We start from the raw sequence: 25,720 nt of genomic DNA on the forward strand, positions 1-25,720 counted from the left end.
CCTGCTTATCCTTCCAACTACACTGCTGCTCCGTGTGCCAACCTCTAGCTATATCCTGACTACATTACCTGCTTAACCTCCCAACTACACTGCTGCTCTGTGTACAGACCTCTGGCTATATCCGGACTACGATTCCTGCTTAACCTCCCAACTACACTGCTGCTCCAGGTACCAACCTCTGGCTACGACGCTACTTGCTGGTGCTGCCCCTTGTGGTTGCAATATCACTACTCCAACTCAGGTCAGTCTATAACACCGTGACACTGAACCAAAGGAATGTTGTGCACCCAAGTATGGGGCAGGCATGCTGCAATGGTAATGCATGGGGCGCATTTCATTTTAGAGTAACTGGAGTTGGACATATGAAATAACCAGATAAGTCTGAGTCTTACACTGTGAGGTTATTCATCTTACCAAATATGGGACAAAATCTGAAAAAGGAGTCAATTGACAAGGCAATTTAAGATTTTATTCTCCAAAAACCGCAGTGAACTTCTCTCTATCCAAGACTAATCCATACCGAGTAGTGAAATACAGAATATGGGGATCGCTGTATCTTGCAAACTGACGGAGAATCTCCCCCTTATTATCTCCTGTTTCTGAAAGCTGTTTTACATCATTGATTGGAACCAAAATATCTCTTCTGTTTCCCCAAAAAGTCATGTAGGAAAGCTTCACAGTTGTTAGGTCGTCGTCCACATACAGCATCCCAATAATTCTACGCAGGTAATAGCTCATTCCATACAGCATGACGCCTGCAAAAAGCGTAGCTCCAGTGCAGTAAACTGCGGCAAACTGGGATAGTTGTCCTTGCAAATAGAAATAATAAACGGGAGGAAGAACCAATATCGTCATTGTGGTTTGCAAAAGTTTCAATCTGGAGACCACCCTGCAGAATCGGATGCCTGGAAACTTGTAGATCAGTGTAAACTTGGTGGAGTCATCAGTCTTTGTGCTGAGCGGTGAAGCTGTACGGAATAAACTTGTGGTTTCTATCCATGGCTTCTTATTTGTAGAGGACAATAACTGGGAAACCTGTCTACATGATGGGTGAGTAATTCTCCCACATCCAATAAAGGAAGTTCTGCAAGGCACATTAGTTTTCCGCAACTGGACCGAGAGCGGCTGACATGAAGGTCTGATCCACCAGGATCGAATGATGAGCTGTGCCATGGAGATGTAACCTGCAGGAGTACAAGAACATGGAAGTCACCCACCTCATCAAATACAATGAGATTTTGCTGGTAAAGGCAGTCAGATGGTCGTACAACACCGACAACGATCACATCGCAGTGCTCGGACTGGTCGGCGGCTTTCCTGACCTACGCGTGACAGCTTCTTGACCACACTCGGGTCAGGATAGCTGCAGGCCAGTCTATGCACTGCGATGCGATCGTTGCCCATGTTATATGGCCATCTGACTGCGCCTGATGTCCACAAAGTACAAATATTGGAATAGATCAATCAACAAGAGGAAAATAAGGCCTCATTCACACGTTAGTTTTTCATGCATGTGTTCAGTGTTTTTCATGGATAGAACACATTCCTGTTATAATTTATGGGGTTGTTCACATGGCCACGGTGTATGTCCATTTTTGATCTGATATCACCCATACAAGTCTATGTGTCCACGAAAATCACAGACATATGAATGGGACCTTTAAAAAAGGCTGCTACGACGCATAAGAACCCAAAGATGCAGAGGCTATCTCAGTCAAATATATCTTACACATAGGGTCGATTTGGGGTGTCTGTGGCCCCACCTTACAGCTACGTACAAATACCTGTTAGCTGTTATCCCAGGTATAGTGGAGCATCGACTGTAAAACACCGGCGGCTCCTGCACATCTACTGTACGTACGCTATAACTGGGATGCACAATCATGGTAGTTTGCATTAAAGGGCTTTGTCCGAGGACGCACATTCAGTTGAAACCAGTGGGACTCCTTTATGTCCTGCTCGGGGCACGCCAAGTCCCCGAAGCCCACCGAAGAATTCTGCGGTGTCCCGGTGGGCCAGTCCGACCCTGCTTATACAGTCATGGCCAAAAGTTTTGAGAATGCTACAAATATTAATTTTTACAAAGTCTACTGCTTCAGTTTTTCTAATGGCAATTTGCATATACTCCAGAATGTCATAAAGAGTGATCAGCTTAACAGCAATTACTTGCAAAGTCAATATTTGCCAAGAAAATGAACTTTAACCCCCAAAACACATTTCAACATCATTGCAGTCCAGCCTTAAAAGGAGCAGCTAACATTGTTTTAGTGATTGTTCAATTAACACAGGTGTGGGTGTTGATGAGGACAGGGCTGGCGATCAATTAGTCATGATTAAGTAAGAATGACACCACTGGACACTTTAAAAGGAGGCTGGTGCTTGGTATCATTGTTTCTCTTCAGTTAACCATGGTTATCTCTAAAGAAACACGTGCAGCCATCATTGCCCTGCACAAAAATGGCCTAACAGGGAAGAGTATCGCAGCTAGAAAGATTGCACCTCAGTCAACAATCTATCGCATCATCAAGAACTTCAAGGAGAGAGCTTCCATTGATGCCAAAAAGGCTCCAGGGCGGCCAAGAAGGACCATCAAGCGCCAGGACCGTATCTTAAAACTGTTTCAGCTGCGGGATCGGACTACCAGCAGTGCAGAGCTTGCTCAGCAATGGCGGCAGGCTGGTGTGAGTGCTTCTGCACGCACTGTGAGGCGGAGACTCTTTGAGCAAGGCCTGGTTTCAATGAGGGCAGCAAAGAAGCCACTTCTCTCCAGAAAAAACATCAGGGACCGACTGATATTCTAAAAAAGGTACAGGGAGTGGACTGCTGAGGACTGGGGTAAAGTCATTTTCTCTGATGAATCCCCTTTTCGATTGTTTGGGACATCTGGAAAACGGCTTATTCGGAGAAGACCAGGTGAGCGCTACCACCAGTCTTGTCTCATACCAACTGTTAAGCATCCTGAAACCATTCATGTGTGGGGTGGCTTCTCAGCCAAGGGAATCGGGTCACTCACAGTGTTGCCAAAAAAAACAGCCATGAATAAAGAATGGTGCCAGAATGTCCTCCAAGAGCAACTTCTCCCAACCGTCCAAGAGCAGTTTGGCGCCCAACAATGCCTTTTCCAACATGATGGAGCACCTTGCCATAAAGCAAAGGTGATAACTAAATGGCTCAGGGAACAAAACATAGAGATTTTGGGTCCATGGCCTGGAAACTCCCCAGATCTTAATCCCATTGAGAACTTGTGGGCAATCATCAAGAGACAGGTGGACAAACAAAAACCAACAAATTCTGGCAACATGCAAGCATTTATTATGCAAGAATGGACTGCTATCAGTCAGGATTTGGTCCAGAAGTTGATTGAGAGCATGCCAGGGAGAATTGCTGAGGTCCTGAAGAAGAAGGGTCAACACTGCAAATATTGACTTGCTGCATTAACTCATTCTAACTGTCAATATAACCTTTTGCTACTCATAATATGATTGCAACTACATTTCTGTATGTGATATAAACATCAGACAAACACAAATTAAAACCAGAGGGCAGCAGATCATGTGAAAATATAATTTTGGTGTCATTCTCAAAACTTTTGGCCATGACTGTACACGTATACAGTACTATAAAGTGTTATAGATTATTTTCATTCGATTAACAAAAAGCAAAGAGAATGAACAAAACAGAAATCTAAATCCCATCAATACTTGAGCATCGCTTCTTCTAGATACACTTGTCACTTACAGACAGTTTTTGAAGGAACTCAGCAGAGAGATTGTTCCAAATATCTTGGCGAACTAACCACAAGTCTTCTACAGATGTTACTTGTGCAAATCCTTCTGTCTGTCTCCTCATGTAATTCTAGACAGACTGGATGATGCTGACATCAGGACTCAGTGGGGGCCATGTCATCACTTCCAAGGACTCCGGTCCTTATACTGTAGATAGTTTTTAATGACATTTTCCTTATGTTTGGGGTCATTGTCTTGCTGCAGAATTTGGAGCCAATCAGGCACCTCCCTGATCATACTGCATTATGGATAACTGCCTGTCTGCATATCTCTGCATTAGAGCTCATGCAGACTGTATAACTTGGACGACGATCACGTCGCAATGCTCGGACTGGCCGGCGGCTGACCCGAGCTTCATGTATCTCTATGCAGCTGTCAGGCTCAGGTCAGGACAGTCCATGTATTGCTGCCATTTTTCTGCTCTCCAATTTCCTATCTTTTGCGCATAGTTGATTCACTTGGCCTTGTCTCCACATGGAAGGTTTGGCTTTTTGGCCGCAGTTCTTCAATGAAGACCACTTCTGGCCAGATGTCTCTGAACAGTAGGAGGATGTAGCCAAATCCCACTGGTAACTGCCAGTTCTGAGCTGATCCTGAATAATTTGTACCGCATACTCAGAGGGCTTTCTCATGCAAATTGTTAATTTATTAACAAAGATGGTGGACGGCGACTAACAGAATAACGATGTTACGGCTCCACCAGAGCCGTAATCATATTTGTTGCTGCAAAATAAAAAGGGTATATAAATAAATCATAGCAAGAACATAATATACATGAACAAACATATCATAGTTCCCATGTGATCAAATATATTGCACAAAAAAAAAAAATATATATATATATATATATATATATATATATATATATATATATATACATACATACACACACACACACACACACACACATTATATGTACACAGAATTTTCTACCAAAGATTCATTTTAGTGAATATTTCACATAAGCTGTACAGGTTTAGGAACAGAGCAAAGAAAAATAGTTACCCCAGTCCCTTCAATTTGCATGAGAAATCCCTGAGTGTGCGGTACAAATTATTCAGGACTATATTTTGGACCTCTAGGTCCGTTATACCAGCACCTCAAACCAGTTGACAGTGTGCACACCTTATTAAGTTCTGAGCTGATGGCACTGCTGGACATCTTCCAATTCCACATGAAAGTATTTCATCTTCTACACCAAGGCGAGTTTACACTGCACAATGTTAGACAACCAGTGACTGACCAATCTAGCCTCAAATGCACACTTAGCCACCTGTAATAGATTGTACAACCCGCATAGACTGCTGTTCTTGGCAGCACAAGTCCTGTTGACATGGTACAATGTGCTGCAGAGAACAATAATCTTTTGTGTATGACAGATCATTTTCATGTAAAAGTGAAGCATGATGTGTCCTTCATCCGCTGCCCTAAGTTTCTTGGCCGACCAGTACATCTACGGCAGGGGTCCTCAAACTTTTTAAACAGGGGGCCAGATCACGGTCCCTCGGACCACTGGAGGGCCGGAATATAGTTTAAAAAAAATTAGGACCAAATTCATATGCACACAGCACATATCTTATTTAGAAATAATAAAACAAAATAGGTCCATCAATGCAGCCTGATCACTGTCCATCAATGCGGCTTGATCAGCGCCCAGCAATGCAGCCTGATCAGAGCCCATCAATACGGCCTGATCAGTGCCCAGCAATGCGGCCTGATCAGCGCCCAGCAATGCAGCCTGATCAGTGCCCATCAATGCGGCCTGATCAGTGCACATCGATGTGGCCTGATCAGTGCACATCAATGCGGCCTCACCAGTGCCCATATTGGTGGAACTCCACTTTTACCACAGGCTCAGACTAGTGTGGCGCAAGAATCCCCAATAGGCAGCATTGGTCCCTAAAAGGCATGAAAATGTCCCCAATAAGCAGCACAGGTCCCCAATAGGCAGGTAAATGTCCCCAATAGGCAGCACAGGTCCCCAATAGGCTGGAAAATGTGCTCAATATCTAGAACAGTTCCCCAAAAGGCAGCACAGTTCCCCAATAGGCAGCACAGTCCCCAATAGGCAACACAGTCCCCAATAGGCAGCACAGATCCTCAATAGGCAGCACAGGTCCCTAATAGGCAGGTAAATGTCCCCAATAGGTAGCACAGGTCCCCAATAGGTAGCACAGGTCCCCAATAGGCAGCACAGGTCCCCAATAGGCAGGAAAATGTGCTCAATATGTAGCACAGGTCGCCAATAGGCAGCACAGGACGCTAATAGGCAGCACAGGTCCCCAATAGGCAGGTAGAGGTACCCAATAGGCAGCACAGGTCCCCAATAGGCAGGTACAGGTCCCCAATAGGTAGCACAGGTCCCTAATAGGCAGCACAGGTCCCCAATAGGCAGGAAAATGTGCTCAATATGTAGCACAGTTCCCCAATAGGCAGCACAGGTCGCCAATAGGCAGCACAGGACGCCAATAGGCAGCACAGGACGCCAATAGGCAGCACAGGTCCCCAATAGGCAGGTACAGGTCCCCAATAGGCAGGTAGAGGTACCCAATAGGCAGCACAGGTCCCCAATAGGCAGGTACAGGTCCCCAATAGGTAGCACAGGTCCCTAATAGGCAGGTAAATGTCCCCAACAGGTAGCACAGGTCCCCAATAGGCAGGTAAATGTCCCCAGTAGGTAGCACAGGTCTCAAATAGGCAGGAACATGTCCTTAATACATAGCACAGGTCCCCAAAAGGTAGCACAGGTCCCCAGTAGGCAGCACAGGTCCCAAATAGGCAGGAACATATCCCCAATAGGTAGCACAGGTCCCCACAAGGTGGCACAGGTCCCCAGTAGGCAGCACAGGTCCCAAATAGGCAGGAACATGTCCCCAATACGTAGCACAGGTCCCCAAAAGGTAGCACAGGTCCCCAGTAGGCAGCACAGGTCCCAAATAGGCAGGAACATGTCCCCAATACGTAGCACAGGTCCCCAGTAGGCAGCACAGGTCCCAAATAGGCAGGAACATGTCCCCAATACGTATTGTAACATGTCCCCAAAAGGTAGCACAGGTCCCAAATAGGCAGGAACATGTCCCCAATACGTAGCACAGGTCCCCAAAAGGTAGCACAGGTCCCCAGTAGGTAGCACAGGTCCCAAATAGGCAGGAACATGTCCCCAATATGTAGCACAGGTCCCCAAAAGGTAGCACAGGTCCCCAGTAGGCAGCACAGGTCCCAAATAGGCAGGAACATGTCCCCAATACGTAGCACAGGTCCCCAAAAGGTAGCATAGGTCCCAAATAGGCAGGAACAAGTCCCCAATACGTAGCGCAGGTCCCCAAAAGGCAGCACAGGTTCCCATTATGCAGCACAGGTCCCCAATAGGACCCGGAGTTAAAAAGAAAAAAAACAGTATTCACCTATGTCCCCTGCTGCTCTGAAGAGGTGCCCGCTCATCTCCGTCTTCTTCCAGCACAGGCACAGGCGGCGTGACGTCATCAGGCCGCGTGATGATAATCACGTCGCCTGTGTGGTCTCTGCTGCATACTGAGGGCTGCGCAACGCCTTTCCTCGGCGCCTCGTTCCGCCCGCGATTACAGGGCCCGTCGGCCCTGTAATCAGTGCCGTTTAATGTCGGCCTGGCCAGGGGCCAGACAAAAGTCCTTCGCGGGCCGCATGTGGCCCGCGGGCCGTAGTTTGAGGACCCATGATCTACGGTCTACCTCTCCTGGGAGTGACCTTGCTGATGCAGTAGAACTACCTTGTTGCTGTGCTCATTCTTATGACCTGTGACATGAAACTGTCTTCCACAACCTCACCTTGATTTAAAAGTTTGGCTGTTCCTCGTCCAGTTTCAAGCCTCCCACACAGCTGTTAATCTTTCAGCGTCAACCTACATATAAAAATAATGATCAGTATCCCCTGCTTGGTAGAATCGGTTACTCGGACCCCAGACTATAACCCTATATCCCGGCCCAGTGTAAGTGTAGCTAGAAGTGATGCTGGTCTGAAGGTGAAGGACGGTCACATCAAGTGTTGGTGGGGTTTAGGTGTCTCTTCTGTTTGTTCATTTTGTTACTAGATAAGAATAAACTATTAACACATCTATTTTTGAAAGAACAATTATTTTGATTTTGTTTTCACGCCTGCCTAATACTTTTGCACAGTCCTGTATATATACAATGACTGGTGGCTTCTGCTCAGGCTCCTTGAGGACACTATGGGTGCACTATGGTATACACACCGGCTCCGGCTTCTGTCAGGACCCCAGAATGGACCCCCTTCTGCACAGGAGGCGATCGGTGGGTTCCACCATGCTGCTCGGTATGAGGGCTGCTTCTGCCTGCGATGGGTGACCTCCATAACTATAATAAGGGCTCTGGGTGCCGCCTGGTGATGTGCTGGGGGAGGGGCACACACTTTATTCTACAGATCAGAAGGCAGTAACATTTGTCCAGCCTCACACACATCTCTGCCGGACCACAGGACCGCTCCAGTGTGCTGGATGCAGTTTTTCACCGTCCTGTGAAGGACATGCTGCGATCTGGCGCCCGGAAGTCCTGAGGTCACCATGACCCGCTCTACACGACCACATAGCACCTACCTGTCACCGGCCACACATCCCAGAATGCAGCGCGACGGTCACACCACGTCGCTTGTGGGAATCGTAGTTTTTAAGCCGTTGTCACGTGACCAGGAAGTAGTGATGTGGCCGGAGGACGGAAGCCGAGAGGGGACGAGCCCATTCATACTGAAATAGTGCGACTGACTGAGCGCTGCAGCCATGGCCGGAGGAGCAGGAGAGGTGCTCTGCTTGTTTGATGTGGACGGCACACTGACGGCTGCTAGGCAGGTACTGTACCTCAGGGCCGTGTTGGGAAGTTTTGGGGTGTGTGCTTTAGGGGGCGCTGTAGACTCCCCTATTCTTAAAGGGAACCTGTCCTCAGTGAGTTGTTAGTGATGCAATATGTGACTTACATGGGTTTTTTTAATTAAAAATGGCGGTCTCATCATGTGCAAAAAGCCCTTTATATAGTTCTCTGGTACCGGCTTATTTAGTCACAGGGTGGGCGTCATTTCATTCCGTCATGGGTGTCTCCACCGCCGCCACTGGAATCCTGTGTGAAGCGCCGGTGCCGGGTATTGAGGCGAGAGACTCGCGCTGCACTCGAAAGTGTGACCCCGGCCTAATACTCGCCTTGCGGATTCTTCCCGTCAGTGGTCTCTCTCTCTTGTGGCTTTTATTGGCTTCTGTCCCAGTGACAGGAAGGTTATGGAAGGTCCGCTGCTCGGAGAACGGCCGATAACATGGTTCTGCTTTATGTTTTAGAAAGTCACCAGTGACATGGCGGAATTCCTGCAGAATTTGAGAAAAAAAGTGAAAGTTGGAGTTGTCGGAGGGTCCGATTTTGAGAAAATTAAAGAACAGCTGGGAGATGATGGTAAAATACCCCAAACTGCAGATTTACAGTGGGTACGGGAAGTACTCAGACCCCTTTACACTTTTCACTCTTTGTTTCATTGCAGCCATTTGGTAAATTCAGAAAAGTTCATTTTTTTTCTCATTAATGTATACTCTGCACCCCATCTTGACGGAAAAAAACAAATGTAGAAATTTTTGCAAATTTATTAAAAAAGAAAAACTGAAATATCACATGGTGATAATTATTCAGACCCTTTGCTCAGTATTGAGTAGAAGCACCCTTTTGAGCTAGTACAGCCATGAGTCTTCTTGGGAATGATGTAACAAGTTTTTCACACCTGGATTTGGGGATCCTCTGCCATTCTTCCTTGCAGATCCTCTCCAGTTCCATCAGGTTGGATGGTGAACGTTGGTGGACAGACATTTTCAGGTCTCTCCAGAGATGCTCAGTTAAGTCAGGGCTCTGGCTGGGCCAGTCAACAATGGTCAGAGTTGTTCTGAAGCCACTCCTTCGTTATTTTAGCTGTGTGCTTAGGGTCATTGTCTTGTTGGTAGGTGAACCTTCAGCCAAGTCTGAGGTCCAGAGCACTCTAGAAGAGGTTTTCTTCCAGGATATCTCTGTACTTGGCCGCATTCGTGTTTCCTTCAATGGCAACCAGTCGTCCTGTTCCTGCAGCTGAAAAACACCCCCCTAGCATGATGCTGCCACCACCATGTTTCACTGTTGGGATTATATTGGGCAGGTGATGAGCAGTGCCGGGTTATCGCCACACACACACTGCTTAGAATCATCACCAAAAAGTTCAATCTTCATCTCATCAGACAAGATAATCTTATTTCTCATAGTCTGGGAGTCCTTCATGTGTTTTTTAGCAAACTCTATGCGGGCTTTCATATGTCTGGCACTGAGGAGATGCTTCCGTCGGGCCACTCTGCCATAAAGACCCGACTGGTGGAGGGCTGCAGTGATAGTTGACTTTGAGGAACTTTCTCCCATCTCCCTACTGCATCTGTGGAGCTCAGCCACAGTGATCTTGGGGTTCTTCTTTACCTCTCTCACCAAGGCTCTTCTCCCATGATTGCTCAGTTTGGCTGGACGGCCAGGTCTAGGAAGACTTCTGGTGGTACCAAACTTCTTCCATTTAAGGATTATGGAGGCCACTGTGCTCTTAGGAACCTTGAGTACTGCAGAAATTCTTTTCTAACCATGGCCAAATCTGTGCCTGGCCACAATTTGGTCTCTGAGCTCCTTGGCCAGTTCCTTTTGACCTCATGATCCTCATTTGGTCTGACATGCACTGTGAGCTGTGAGGTCTTATATAGACAGGTATGTGCCTTTCCAAATCAAGTCCTATCAGTTTAATTAAACACAGCTGGACTCCAATGAAGGACTAGAACCATTTCAAGGAGGATCACAAGGAAATGTTCAGCATGTGACTTAAATACGAGTGTCTGAGCAAAGGGTCTGAATACTGAATATACCATGTGATATCTCAGTTTTTCTTTTTTTAATAAATTTGCAAAAATTTCTACATTTGTATTTTTCAGTCAAGATGGGGTGCAGAGTGTACATTAATGAGATAAAAATGAACTTTTTTGAATTTACTAAATGGCTGCAATGAAACAAAGTGAAAAATGTAAAGGGGTCAGAATACTTTGCGTGCCCACTGTATCTATTATCTGTATATTATCTATATCCTCTGTTCTCTATCATATCTCTATCTATCCATCCATCCATCTCTTTTCTGTGCTCTCCATATTTTGATTTCAGTGGTTGAGAAGTTTGACTTTGTGTTTCCTGAAAATGGCCTGGTGGCGTACAAGGACGGAAAGTTCCTTTCCAAACAAGTTAGTATCGCGCCTTTTGGGCATCATTCACTCATGTATTTTGCATCAGTATTTGTAATCCAGTTTGGAACAACTAGAGAGAAAGTTTTACACTTAGGTCGGGCTCACACATGCGAGAAACTCGGACGAGTCTCGCATCTTAATACCAGGCACTGCCGCCAGCGGACAGGGGTTTTCTGAAAGGGAAAACTCCTTTATTAACATAACCACCTCATGGACTGACGTGTCAATTTTTTTTTTTTTTTTTTGTTCAGGGTGAGACGATGTTTTGATTAATACAATTTTGGATTAGATGTGACTTTTTGATTGCTTGTTACAGCCTTTTTTGTTGAATTGCACAGACCAAATAATCTTAATTTGGGCGTTCTTGAGTTTCATTTACGGTGTTTACTGGTTAATTGTTTTTATATTTTGATTGGGCTTTTCTGAACTTGGCGATACCACATGTAATTTTTTTTTTTCTTTTCATGGGGGAATAGTTGCGTGATTTGAACCCTTTTTTTTTTTTTTTTTTTTTTTTTTTTTACTTTTCACTGTTATTAAATGTCCCTGTTAATAATGGATTTCATTGTCACAGAGCATCCATGCCCACCTGGGAGAGGACTTGTTACAAGAAATCATCAACTACTGCCTGGCATATATTGCTAAACTGAAGCTACCAAAGAAAAGGTTGGTGATGATTGTACAATTACAATGTTGAGATTGATAAAAAAAAAAAAAAAAAAGGCCCTAGCGCCAGGTATTTACTTGACCGTCTATAGTGAATTGTGAAAACTTACACGTACAATGCAGCTTTTGTTTGTGCTGTTCTTCTGAACTTTTGGTGCATTTTTATAAAATGGCCTCCTAGATGACATTTGTGCCCCTCGGCGTCTAGCCCGTGTGCAATATCAGTCGCCACCAGCAAGGTGGAGGGAGCCGTTCTGGCCTTGGGCTTTACTTGGGCATTCAGCGCTTGTGGTGATGTACCTGGCATAGGGGATGTGTGACCCAGCATCAGCGCTTAGGAGAGCGACAGTTCTATGAGAATCTGAACTTCTACCCTTTTGTAATTTCAGGGGAACGTTTGTTGAATTTCGGAATGGTATGCTGAATGTTTCGCCCATTGGAAGGAACTGCACCCAGGAGGAGCGGATTGAGTTCTATGAATTAGATAAGGTCGGTGAAACATTGATAGAAAATTATCAGTACTATTCACACCCTGGCCACCAGATTGAGGAAAAAGTCAGATTTCCCAGGTGATGCTCGCTTGTTTTATAGTCTTGGGAAGTAAAGTTACTGTCAGCTTTCCTAATGGACAGAAGTCTGCAAGCTGTGGCTAGTGTACAGGACTGGCAGCCAAGTGTCATTTACCTCCATCATTCTTATAGATGTTGAATAGCGTGGCACCAAGCAGGCGCAACCACATCTTCATTAAATTGGATCACACAAGAGCCCCATTCTCATAGTGCGTGTGTTTTCCTGTTGGACTAGGGTAGAATGAAGTAGAGTGTTGTCGAATGGTTTAGTCACCTCCCCAGGCTCGGGCCACGAGGCCTCCCCAGGCTCAGGCCACGAGGCCATGACTTAGCCCAAGCATACACAGTCTGAGTTGTCTGGTTCTCCAGGTCCCCCTGGCTCTAGACAATAAGGGTAAGTTCACACCTGAGAGATTTTATCATGAAAATTTCTGCAGTTTGCCCCAGTGACCTGAATGGGATTTGAAAAAACTCATGCACGCGCTGCAGAACCAACCCCATTCAATCATTATAGTAAACGGGTATTTCCGAAATCCATCGGCCATGTGTAAATAACCAGAAGGCTGCATTCACGTAGCCCGATCATGGCCATTACACAGCCACTAATTGTCTATGTGGAAGCCGATCATTGGGCGTTTAATAGCCAGTTTAGACCAGTTGCCCGCTCTGCCATGCACACAGATTGTTATTACAATTGTTTCGTGCGCATAGAATTTTATTGTCCTCGGCAGCACATGTTCATGTTTACACAGGACAATGTGCTGCCGAGAAGGATTGATTAAAAATCATTTCATCCGAAGATTGTGCTCATCTCATTCGCCTAGTGCTTAGCAGCCTGTCTAAACGGGCCAATATCCAGAAAAGAGCGTTCCTATGAACAGGCAGTCGACATTCGGTTAATGTAAGCCCTATTCACACATGGATTAAATGTGGATCTTTTTGGGACAGAATCTGCATTTACAATATGCAGCAATGCATGTGACTGAAACCCTATACACACGTTGGCTGCGGCATAAGTCTGCTAAATATTTTTAAGACAAGGTTGATTTTTATTTTCCCCAGCTAATAAGTAATTTTCTGGGATGCTTGAGTAGCATTTTATTTTCTATACATAATATAAACTGGGGTGCCATCACAGTACTTCATTACGGATCTGGCCTCCAGGGCTGCCCTGCTGCTGCAGATTTCCTTCCTCTCCACATTTTGGTATTCACATCAGCAATCACCAGGGTGGGGGGTCTTTGAAATGAATCATTTTGGCCTGATCCAAAGGAAAAGGATACAATTGTATTTCCTGCTAAAGTCTTTTAATATATAGATTCTGGTTGAATATAGTAGGCACAAGGGGCCGCCTGCTCCATGCATGAATACATGCACAGCAAACTCCCTCTAGTGGTGGCCCTTGAGATCACTACAGCTTTTACTATTTCATCGGATTTCCGCTGTGATGGAATATAAATCCAAACAATATGGAAGGAGACAACCCAAAATCACAGAACAATTGGTGGAAATGAAAAAATCACAAATAGGGTCTTATCTGGGAAAAATACAGCAAGGACGCACTGCGGTGCTCACCTGATATGGTTGTGTGCACACCACAACTAGTAGTGTTGGGCTGCTGCAGGGGCTGTTTCGGCGGTGTTGGCACTGGCCCTACAGCCAGTCGGCGGCCCCTTCACTCACTCTCTTTCGGAGGTAATTGACATCCGGAGGAGCCGAGAGTGCAGCCTCAGCTCTGACCTCTTCCAGATGACGATTATGTCTGAAGAAGAGGTGAGAGATTCGGCCGCTGACTGGCTCCGGGTGAACCAGTGCTGTCACCTCTGGAACGGCCCCTCCTATATAACTATTATTTTCCTTGGAGGAGACGTAGTGATTGAGAAGAGCTTGTCTCAGTAGTGAACCCCCTTTAAGGATTACTAATGTCAGCAAATTGATTTGATGACTGATTGAAAGTTCTTCTCTTTTCCTTTCTTAGAAAGAACATTTTCGAGACAAGTTTGTTGCAGATTTGCGTAAGGAGTTTGATGGAAAAGGTCTGACGTTTTCTATAGGTAATGTATGACGCTGTCAGTCAGGCCCCGCAGGGAAAGGATTGGACAGAGTTCTGGTCTCTGCTATGCAACATGTGGAAAAGGGTAAGTCAGGTTATAATGTGATTGTACTTTTCGTTTGCTGTGAACAGGAGGTCAGATCAGCTTTGATGTGTTCCCCAATGGTTGGGACAAGACGTACTGCCTAGGAATTCTGGAGAAGGAAGCCTTTTCCCAAGTCTACTTCTTTGGAGATAAAACGATGCCGGTGAGTATCAGTGTAGGTTTCTTGAGGTCTGACTAGCGCCATATCGGGCACATAACACTATAGTTTCTGTTCATACTGTACATTCATCTTTCACTTCACAGAAAAATCAATAATAAAAGGCCCAAGACCACATCAGAGTTGAAACAAAGAGCTTGCAAAACTTCTAATGAAACCCAATTACAAAAATGATTTTTAACTCTAAATACATGTGTTTAAAAATCAATAATTTGTTACCAAAAGTGGCTGACCCCCCTTAGTTAAGTCTTGGTAAGAGAAGGGGAGACTGCCCCCTCCATAATCTGCTCCACTGTAACATAATATTTGGCCATAAAGCGTAGTCCGGTGTCTGCTATCCATGAGCTGAACGTTTCCTCCTATGTGGCCCCTCCGTTCAAATCCCTGACAATCCCATACAAAAATAACAAATGGTGCTACCTGGTGTGGCACCCCAGAAATATGTAAGAAGTAGAGGAAGAGTTTCCTGCTCATCTCATGCACAATACAAAACATACATCGGGAGGCGCTACTGAGCGCTGCACTGAATGGCATAGGAATCATAATGTAAATTAGTGCATGGACTAACAAGCAGCGCGTTTCTACCTCGGCTTGGGGTCTTCACCAGGCTCCTTTCTTAAGATTTTCATGCCCAGGGAGGCAACCGTGATGCTGGACTCAGCCAGTCCTTACCACTAGTTCTACAAATCTTGCATCTGGCTGAGTCCCACATCACCACAGCCACCCTGGGCATGGGCAGAGCACCGCTGGAGCATGGGTGCTCACACCCGGCCTTGCCGCACATTGCCAGCGAGGCCAGGATTTGCAAAGAGTCGTTGGTGACGCTGCTCTTGCAAATCATGTTCCACCTACGTTGGCGTGATAACACGATCAATGGGATGATTAGCCAGGAGAAACCAGCGCCCCCACGACTAGTCACACAATAATTAGAATAGCGCCATCACTGTTATCAAATATTTTTTTGTCATATGAAGAAATCTTAACAAGCCCATTGTATTGTGTTACTGAAGGGTATAAGGATAATACATACGTGGTAGCGGTTTGGGGGCCTGTGGAAACCGTTGCCAAGCACAGAAGAATTTTATATATTCATAATAGATTTTATTTATTTATTTTTTATCTAATTTTTTTTTTAGCTAGTTCTTAAATTAGTTTCTAAGTACAGAACGCCAATCCCCCCTATGTAGATAGAATTCAGACATCGTCTGTATTTACACTAGAGTGTCCCAACGGACCTTGTCTCCTAACCCAAACTAACAGCATCGAAGGCCTATAGAAGTGTATTTGATGGGGTCAGTAGCCACGTGGCCGGTCTGGGTATCAGTCTTCAGTGTTGAGTTGGAAGCTAATGCTGGTTACCTGCAGTGGCCACTAGAGGGAGTGTCAGAGCTTATTGTATATTGTAATGTACTGATGTCATTAATAACAGCATCCTCTATTGGTGACCTCACCTAAAACTACCTAGTGATGAAAGATGGACCTTCCCTTTATAGGGGGATATTGCTGCAGTTTATGTAGTTTCTTGTGTTTTATTTTACTAAAAATATAAAAAAATATATATTTATTCGGACTCCCATGACAGCACCACGAGAGAGGGGATCCGCCCTTTAGGAACAGGAAACCTACAGATACAAAAAGGGCGGCACCTCTCCCACGCATCAGTTGGCTTCCTGTTCCTGAAGGGACGGGATCCTACAGAAGACCAGGATCCCAGGCCGGCCGGCCGATACAGGTAGCGGGGGGGGTCTCCTACCTCGGCCTGGTGCGGATCCCTGGAAGACGCCACGGTGGCCCAGGATGGGAAGCACGGCGGTGGCGTAGTCAGCAGGGAGCGGCGTCCGGAGGGTGTCCGACTCCAGAATAAAGGCCGCCGCCGGTGAGTATGTTTCCCCCCCCGAGGGCCCCCGGATCCGGCGTGACTTCCGGTCGGGCGGGGTCGCGGTGACGTCAGGGGGTGACCGGAGGAGGTGCTTCCGGGTCGGCGGCGCCACTACGCATGCGCGAGAAAAACAAGATGGCGGCGCCCATCGCAAACGCCGATGAGTGTCGGCTCTCCGGCCGGGTGCGGCGCCAGCTGGGGAAGGGAGCCCTATTAGGGGGAAGGGAGCCCTATTAGGGGGGAGGGGCGCGGCACGCATACTGCTGTCCGGAGGAGGGGTATATAGGCAGGACCCGGGCAGGGTGCCTTGCCTTGGCCACATTATTGCGAGCAGTAATGGAGAGCGAGCGGCAGCGGCGGCAGCAGCAGCAATGACGGCAGCAGCGACAAACATCTCTGCCGCCCCTGGATGACCTTCGGCAGGTCAAGCAGAAAAAAAAAGAGTCACGTGACAGTGAACGTACGGGACGAAATGACCAGTCCAGCCATAAAAGCTCCTCTAAGCAGACAGGAGCATCGTCTGAGAAGAATCCCCCTCATCCTCCGGTACTTGAGAGTGGCACTGGTAAGTGATCTTCGTGAAAGTTCACTCAGTGACGGGGCCCCCCTTCTGTGCTTTATTCTAGGGGAAGAAGGCTTCAAGTAAAACTAAACACAGGGAATGCGCACTCTGTGCATGCCCATTACCGGACTCATGCCCCAAAAGATTGTGCCCCCCCTGTATTCAGCAGACAGTGGCGGAAGAGTCGCCCGCGGTAGCAGCGAGTTTGAGAGACATTGTTAGGGCAGAAATGAAGGAAACCCTAAAGTCACTGTCCCAGCCGGAAACTATAAAGGGCGGGGTCCCGGTGGAGTCCGATTCCTCGGCAGAATGGAGGAGAAGTAGAGACTCCCAGGCTTCATCTCCCTCGTCCTCCTCAGGAGAAGAGGACTCTGGGCGGTTTTGTCTGCCTCTTGACCGGGTAGACAAGCTGGTCAAAGCAGTCAGAGGGACAATGGAAGTAGAGGAGCCTAAGCCCCAATTATCCATGCAGGATGTCATGTTCAGGGGGCTGGAGCAGAGGAAGCACAGAGTCTTCCCGTTAAATCAGAAGATCCAGGATCTAATCCACAGAGAGTGGAAAAAAACGGATAAAAGAGGATCGCTACCACCAGCCCTCAAACGCAGATATCCCTTTGACGATCCGGCAGTAAATACTTGGGACAAGGCCCCCAAATTAGATGCGGCCATTGCAAAGGCATCGAAAAGATCCTCGCTGCCCTTTGAGGACATGGGATCCCTTAAAGATCCCCTAGACAGGAAGGCAGACACCTTCCTTAAGAATACTTGGGAGATGGCAGCCGGTTCCTTAAGACCAGCAGTTGCGTCAACATGCACAGCCAGGTCCATGATGGTCTGGTTGGACCAGTTGGAGTCACAAATAAAACAGGGTACGTCAAGACAAACAATTCTTGGGGCCCTACCAACAATCCAAGAGGGAGCAGCCTTCCTAGCAGATGCCTCGGCGGATGCAGTAAGAATGGCAGCCAGAGCAGCAGGTCTCTCTAATGCGGCTCGTAGAGCCCTGTGGCTAAAGTGCTGGCAGGGAGACATTCAGACCAGGGCGAAGCTTTGTACTATTCCGTGTGAGGGGGAATATTTGTTCGGCGCAGTCCTGGACGAACTGCTTGAGAAGGCTGGGGACGACAAGAAAAAATTCCCAAATCTCTGGCCTACATCCTACCGACGCCCATTTGGTAGAAGGAGATTCCGTCTGGGGAGAAGGCCCAATTCTTCGCCTACTAGAGACCGTCCCAGATGGGAAGATAGAAGCAGAAGAGGTACGGGCTACATGTTTAGACGCTCGTCTAGAGATCAAAAGAGACAAAATCAATGACTAGCAATTCCCGTGGGAGGTAGACTATCATCCTTCCTTCCGGCATGGTCACAGATTACAAATAGTGACTGGGTACGCAATGTAATATCCACCGGGCTTAGATTGGAGTTTACCCAGGTCCCGCGGGATACCTTTAAATCCACTCCTTTAAGATCTTCACCCCTTGAACAAGCAGCTTTAGAAGCGGAGGTCTTGAGCCTATGCCAGAAAAACGTCCTGATAGAGGTTCCGGAAGCTGAGAGAGGAGGAGGTTTCTACTCTCCCTTATTCCTGATCCAAAAACCTGATAAGACGTTTAGAACGATCATTAACTTACGTTTCCTTAATAAGTTTTTGGTGAACCGTACTTTTAAGATGGAGTCTATCAATACGACAATAAAAATATTGTTTAAAGGGTGTTTTATGGCAGTCATAGATTTGAAAGATGCGTACTATCATGTACCTATCCATGCAGACTTCCAGCAGTTCCTGAGGGTGGCGGTTTCAATAGATGGCACAGTTCGTCATTATCAATATAGAGCCCTTCCCTTTGGTCTCTCTGCAGCGCCCCGGGTATTTACAAAGATAGTGGCCGAAGTGATGGCGCATTTACGGGAAGTGGACATCCTGATTGTTCCATATTTGGATGATTTTTTAATTGTGGGAAAATCAGGGGGCCATTGTACATCCCAGATAGAAAGAGCGAAGTCCAGGTTAGAAAACCTCGGATGGATATTAAACTACGAGAAATCCCGACTCTAGCCCTCAAAAATACAAAAGTTTCTAGGCTTACTATTAAATTCAGAAACTCAGCAGTGTCTGTTGCCATTGGATAAAATGCAAAAGATACAGCAGCAGGTTCTTCGGGCGGTTGATAATCCTTCTATGACCCTCAAACAGGCCATGTCCCTGTTGGGATCTCTAACCTCATGATCCCAGCAGTTAGGTGGGCACAATTCCATACTAGAGCCCTTCAGAAGGATGTCCTATTTAATAGCAGGGCCTTAAGACACTCCTTACAAGGTCAACTATTGCTAAGCCCCTCGACTGTCACATCGCTTAGATGGTGGCTCGATGATGAGAACCTAGCCTCAGGGGTGCCCTGGATAACGCAGATAACCCGTGTTATAACCACAGACGCTAGTCCCTTCGGTTGGGGGGCCCATATGGGGGACATAGTGGTACAGGGACAGTGGGATTCGAATACGGAGATCTCATCCAACCAAAGAGAGCTATTGGCGATAGAGCAGGCAGTCAAAAAACTCATTATGTACCTACAGGGCCATCACGTGAGGATACTCTCGGACAACCAGGTAGCGGTAGCATATATCAACCACCAAGGTGGAACCCGCTCCGACGCCCTGATGCGGACAACAGAACGTCTCCTTCAAATAGCAGAGGGAAGTTTTCTATCTTTGACGGCGCTCCACATCAGAGGAAAGGACAACGTAAAGGCAGACTTTCTAAGCCGCAAGGCTCTAAAGCAAGGAGAATGGGCTTTGAACAGGGATATTTACCACCAGATTGTCCGCAGATGGGGTCGGCCAGAGGTAGACCTCTTTGCCACCAGAGAAAACAGAAAAGAAAAATCGTTCTGCTCTCTGAATCCCAGAGAAAATCCACTAGCAGTGGACGCCCTCCTGATAAGATGGAATTTTTCTCTGGCATACGCCTTCCCGCCATTATATCTTCTACCTCTGGTAGTAAGGAAGATCAGGGAAGATCGGGCAAGAGTCATATTAATTGCCCCCTTTTGGCCCAGGAGGACCTGGTTTGCATGGTTGAGGACCATGTCTGTATGCGATCCCTGGGTGCTGCCGAACCTTCCGGATCTCCTCTACCAGGGGCCAGTCAGCCACCCACAAGTAACGAGACTCCATTTGACGGCGTGGTCTTTGAAAGGTCACTGTTAGAGGATAGAGGGTTCTCCAAGAAGTTAATTGATACCCTCCTAAAAAGCAGGAAATTGGCTACCACTAACATTTATGCTAGGACCTGGAAGCGATTCCTGTCCACCTTTCAGTTTGACGCCAGAGACGGAATTCCCACGAAACATATTCTGGAATTTCTCCAGAAGGGTCTCGAATTGGGTCTCTCCACAAGTACATTAAAAGTACAAGTTTCAGCCTTAGGGGCCTTGTTTGCATGTGATATTGACAATAACTATTGGGTAGCAAGGTTTATCAAAGCAGCGGCTAGATCGAGACCCATACACAAAGACAGATGTGTACCTTGGGACTTAAATTTAGTCCTTACGGCCTTGACAGAAAAACCATTTGAACCTCTGGATTCGGCCTCATTAAAGATTATATCTCTTAAGACAGCTTTTCTAGTGGCGATAACATCCGCACGTAGAGTGAGCGACATACAGGCACTTTCCAGATTGCCCCCTTACACAGAGTTCTTACAGGATAGAGTAATCCTAAGGCCAGATCCAGCATACCTTCCCAAGGTAGCATCACAATTTCACAGGACACAAGAGAGAGTTCTGCCTTCCTTCCTCCCTAATCCGACCAACCCTAAGGAGCAAAAACTTCAGGCATTAGATATTAGGAGATGCTTACTTAAATATTTAGCAGCCACGGATCCTTGGAAGAAGGAGAATGCATTATTCCTATCCTTCCAAGGTCCCAGGAAAGGTTGTAGGGTATCAAAACGAACATTAGCGAGGTGGATTAGGGAGGCTATCTCTCTTGCCTACACAGCAGGTGGAGGTCCGGCTCCGCAGAACCTGAGGGCGCATTCCACTCGTGCCATGGCATCATCTTGGGCAGAAAGATCTGGAGTGTCAATTGATCAGATATGTATGGCGGCCACCTGGTCATCTCCTTCCACCTTTTTTAACCACTATCGATTAGATATGGGTGCCTCTTCAGTTCTCACCTTCGGGCTAAGGGTGCTGCAGGCTGTAGTCCCACCCTAAATTAGTTTACATCTCTGTAATTCTCTCGTGGTGCTGTCATGGGAGTCCGAATAAAGTATTAAGTTTCGTACCGGTAACGGTATTTTTCGGAAGCCCATGACAGCACCCTTAGTTCCCTCCCTTGTTCACATATAGGGGTGCACTCCTTTAGAAGATTGTCCACAATTTACGGTATGTGGGAGATGGTGTAAAAAAAAAAAAAAAATATATATATATATTTCTGCTATATAGGGTAGATAGGTTGTATATATTATATGTTGTGTACTAACCATGGTAGCCTCTCAAGCTCTGTAAACCAACTGATGCGTGGGAGAGGTGCCGCCCTTTTTGTATCTGTAGGTTTCCTGTTCCTAAAGGGCGGATCCCCTCTCTCGTGGTGCTGTCATGGGCTTCCGAAAAATACCGTTACCGGTACGTAACTTAATACTATTTGGCACAACCTATATTAAAAATAGAAATCTTACCATTTTCACACTGGGGCTGTGTTAGAGACGAAATTCCTGTTGCTTCAGGAAACAACACATGCACATAGCCACAATGGTCGGATCCTGATCCAATCTTTTGTATTGAAGCATCTAATGAGTGTGTGCAAATCTCATCGTGAAGGCAGTGGGAGGTCAACTGTGATAGGTGCATCCTGTGTAATCAGCTGTGTATAGCATAGTTACCTGTCTTTGTAATCCTGTCTCTGACGGTAAGGAGTCTGTTGAAAACTCTTCCTGAAAGACAGGGAGTTTTTAAAAAATCTTCACTGTCTAGTGTGAAAATTGCAGGATTACATTTTTTTGTAATAAAGATCATATGAAAAAGTCTTTTTTTTAAAAAAAAATACATGTAACACAGCAGCCTCCTGTAAATGGGTCACTTTCTGATGAGACCGTCCCATCTGTAATACTCCCAACATCTGCAAGGAGTTTGTATGTTCTCCCCGTGTTTGCATGGGTTTCCTCCGGGCACTCCGGTTTCCTCCCACATTCTAAAGACATACTGATAGGGAATTCAGATTGTGAGCCCCATCGGGGACAGTGATGAAAATGTGTGCAAACTGTAAAGCGCTGCGGAATATGTTAGCGCTATATAAAAATAAAGATTATTATTATTACTCGTATACACAGGAATATAATGCCTGTACAATAATTGATTATGGGACTATCATGTAACGCAAGTTCTGAGCCCAATACAACAGCTGAAGCATGGGCCTGAATCGCCATTGTGCACGGTGCTGGCTCTAATCTCTCGCTTTGTTTTCAGGGAGGTAATGACTATGAAATCTTCATGGACCCGAGAACAATTGGCCATTGTGTGACGTCGCCTGCAGACACACAGACCATTTGCACAGAGCTGTTCTTGCAGTAAACACTTCTACATGAAGGATAGTGACGATCCCGCGAGAGATGATTGGAAATCGTCCCTGTAGTGGTTTAATGAATGGTGACGGATTCATTATTTTCTAGTTATTGTGGAGCAGCTCTATCTTTTAGTGAATGATACCAGTGATTACTGCAAGGTTCCTACAGTTTGCAGCCTGCCATCTTACCGCCGTCATCTACATGGGTCAATGAGCGGCACAAGGCCCTCGCCGCTCCAGAAGTGGACTCCGCTCCTGAATACAGTTTTGTATAGCGCACGTGTTCCCGTTGTTTGTGATTTTGTTACAGCAGCAGTTTTTCTGCAATACTTGGAGACAGAACGTTACAGCCGTAGTCGGCGATTGGGAATTTACAATTCGGGTCTGGAGTGGAGACCCGCACTCTTCTCGATATCTCAGTTGTGTTCTCTCTCTCTGGGTACTAGATGGGCATAGCTGTGACCGTGTGCCCTGTGAAAATGGCTCAGATACACCTGAATTGTAGGGAAGACCACCTGGTAATTACAATGTTCATGGGTACATAGTCGGTGTACCTAGCGCACGGTTGGCCAAGTTCAATTGTAGGCATGACGTGGTACCATTTTGGGGATATTCCTATGGAAATATCCAGGTACATCCTGACGCTTCTTACCTTGAGCCACATTCAGCTCTGATAATGTCGTGAGTCACGTTCAGCGGGACCCCTACTACTTACACCATAGTGACACCAAGAGCCCCACAGTCCTCACAGAGCCCACCGAACCCTTGTGCCCTCGTCCCTTATAGGCAGAATACTTACATCCAGGGGTCCCACTTGTGGCATGGAGCACATTCACCGTGCTGTTACACCCAGCGTAATCCCCCCTCTAACTGGCAGTATCATCCTATCTCCAGTCTACTGTAATGATTTTCCCCATTAGCCACATACCCAGATCTGCTGTGCAGGACGAATCACAATAGTCACCAGCTGAAGACCTCTTTGTGGTTATCGGCTAGGCTGCTAGGAGCCACCCATGGGTCCATGAGCCACCGGTTGGGGACCCCTGCAGTTTTATGAAAGGCAGTGAAGTAATGTCTCACGGATGGTATTGTATAGGTAACTAACATTTTAGACAACTGCTTTTGGCTACAAGTCAAGGAAACCATATTGGCCACATCCTATATAGCAGCAAGGAAATGATTATCAGATACTGGTTAGTTACAGAGGATGTGCAGTTAAAAAGAAAAAAAAAAGTGTTTCCTTAGCCGTATACCTAATGTAAGTACATAGAAATGTATTCTCTTATTTTCAAGGGTGTGTTGTTATTCAGCTGCCAGCTCCGGTCCGTACAGCTCTGCTCTAGGTTTGACACAAGTGAGATTCAAGTGTTGCATCGTCATCTGTGTGCTATGCTAAGGGGGATGACATTCGTTTCCATAGCTGAGACAAGGCCCTTCTGTCGCACCCAACACATAGACAAAGGGGGATGGCTTAGCAATTGACATGAGGCAGTAAACCCCCCCCCAAGACACACTCCTAAGTATAAGCCAGAAGTGGTGGCGTGGCTGAGGAATGGCGTGTATTCTACAGCACATATTAGGGTAAGGAACACAGCTAAGGATATCACCCACACACACGCATATCCTGTAAGAATACCTGCTTGGCAAATATGAGATTTGCTTTAAGGCCACGTTCACACATTCAGTATTTGGTCAGTGTTTTACAACAATATTTGTAAACCAAAACCAGGAGTGGGTGATAAATCCAGAAGTGGTGACGAGTTTCTATTACACTTTTCTTCTGATTGTTCCACTCCTGGTTTTGGCTTATTACAAATATGGATGTAAAATACTGACCAAACACTGAACGTGGCCTAATAAAGTGCCTTATGATTGCTCAGACTGTTCTAGATTTCTAAGAGATGGTGATCATGGTCAGGAATGTCAGCCATATATCAATGTTTTTCTAATCTCATACAAATGTCTTCAACTTTGATTAATGTTTTATTACCTTGCTCTGATCCCAAGTTCCAGCCTGTATTACTGTCCAGAGTGGCCTTATTTTCTTTCTGGGAAGAGTTATTCCTAAACCAAACACAGTACAGTAATTTGGAATACAAACTCTGGCAGGTAACCTATTGGGCCGTGCTTGCAGTGAGGTTGAGAACCAAGCAGAATTTTGAGTGCAGCTCTGAAGTGATGTCAGGATCATTACAGAATACATATGCTCTAGCTTTTACATGTCGTGACCTTGGAAATAAATATGTGCAAACTAAAAAAAATAGTGAATATGGATATAAGTTTTGTCTTACCCATCATCAGATCAAAAAAAAATTAAACTATTGAATGGTCAACCCTTTTGCTTTTCACAAGCGTTTTCATTTTTTTAATGACTTGTTCCAAAATGTTAAATGTTTATTTTCATGATGTGCCAAGAAGGAAACAAGTCTAGAATTCGGCTAACTAGGACATCCACAAATTCTTATGTCATGTGCTCCATGTTGGGGTATTCGCTTACATTAGCAGTGTAAAGAAATGACAGATGATTGTAGACGATGATGATCGTTTATTTGCTCGTTGCGGTTATAAAACATCTTTCTCCGTACTATAAGCTGCGCTGGTGAATACGGAGGTCACATTCCTAAGTCTCCGAGCTAAATGCCGGCATTGTGCGTCAGCCTTGGTGCTTCAGCTTTTGATTCATTTTGTTGGTAGAAACAATAAGGGTGTGTTCCAATTGTCAGTGGACGCTGCGTACCTCCGCAGCGTCAAACCCGCAGCATCCAGATGTTACAGCATAGTGGATGGGATTTCAAGAAATCCCATGCTCACTATGCGTGCATGGACGCCTCCATCTTCCCTGCGTAAACGGACATGCGGCACGTCTTTCCAGACCACAGCATGTCTATTTAGGTTGCGGAGACACTCAGTCTCCGCAGCGTAAATTACCCATATGATTTAATTAGATGGGGTAAAACTGCATTATCTTTCTAGTCATATGTGTAGTAAGTACGGGAACACAGCTTACTACACGTGAACTAATTTAAATAAAGGTGTACCTTGTGCCACAGCCGGAAATTCGCGTCCACTGCAGTTCTTGCGATGAGCTGACCGCGAGAACAGCCATACACATCTCCGGTG

At 46.1% G+C, this 25,720-nt stretch overlaps 2 protein-coding genes across 5 annotated transcripts; one reads left to right on the forward strand and one right to left on the reverse strand.

The window, feature by feature from the left end:
- Positions 1 to 447: 447 nt before the first annotated feature.
- On the reverse strand, positions 448 to 8,510 carry TMEM186 (transmembrane protein 186). 4 transcript variants are annotated; one of them, XM_073542812.1, is made up of 3 exons: positions 8,374 to 8,484; positions 7,589 to 7,662; positions 448 to 1,184 (listed from the first exon to the last, which is right to left on the reverse strand). In XM_073542812.1, exon 3 carries the CDS (start codon positions 1,171 to 1,173, stop codon positions 469 to 471), a length of 705 nt encoding a protein of 234 aa, XP_073398913.1. In that variant the 5' UTR covers positions 1,174 to 1,184; positions 7,589 to 7,662; positions 8,374 to 8,484; the 3' UTR covers positions 448 to 468. The 4 variants fall into 4 exon arrangements, with proteins under 4 accessions (XP_073398913.1, XP_073398914.1, XP_073398915.1 ...); XM_073542813.1 differs by lacking the exon at positions 8,374 to 8,484 and adding an exon at positions 8,014 to 8,330; XM_073542814.1 differs by lacking the exon at positions 7,589 to 7,662 and having other exon boundaries at positions 8,374 to 8,510.
- On the forward strand, positions 8,484 to 24,933 carry PMM2 (phosphomannomutase 2). Its single transcript, XM_073542811.1, has 8 exons — positions 8,484 to 8,622; positions 9,100 to 9,211; positions 10,964 to 11,040; positions 11,618 to 11,709; positions 12,099 to 12,198; positions 14,257 to 14,332; positions 14,464 to 14,579; positions 22,504 to 24,933. The coding sequence occupies exons 1-8, from the start codon at positions 8,554 to 8,556 to the stop codon at positions 22,606 to 22,608; spliced, it is 747 nt and encodes a 248-aa protein (XP_073398912.1). The 5' UTR covers positions 8,484 to 8,553; the 3' UTR covers positions 22,609 to 24,933.
- The last annotated feature ends 787 nt before the right edge of the window (positions 24,934 to 25,720 follow it).

This window comes from Dendrobates tinctorius, unplaced genomic scaffold (genome assembly GCF_039654945.1).
Source record: "Dendrobates tinctorius isolate UK_male_01 unplaced genomic scaffold, ASM3965494v1 ptg000129l, whole genome shotgun sequence".
NCBI classification, from domain to species: Eukaryota; Metazoa; Chordata; class Amphibia; order Anura; family Dendrobatidae; genus Dendrobates; species Dendrobates tinctorius.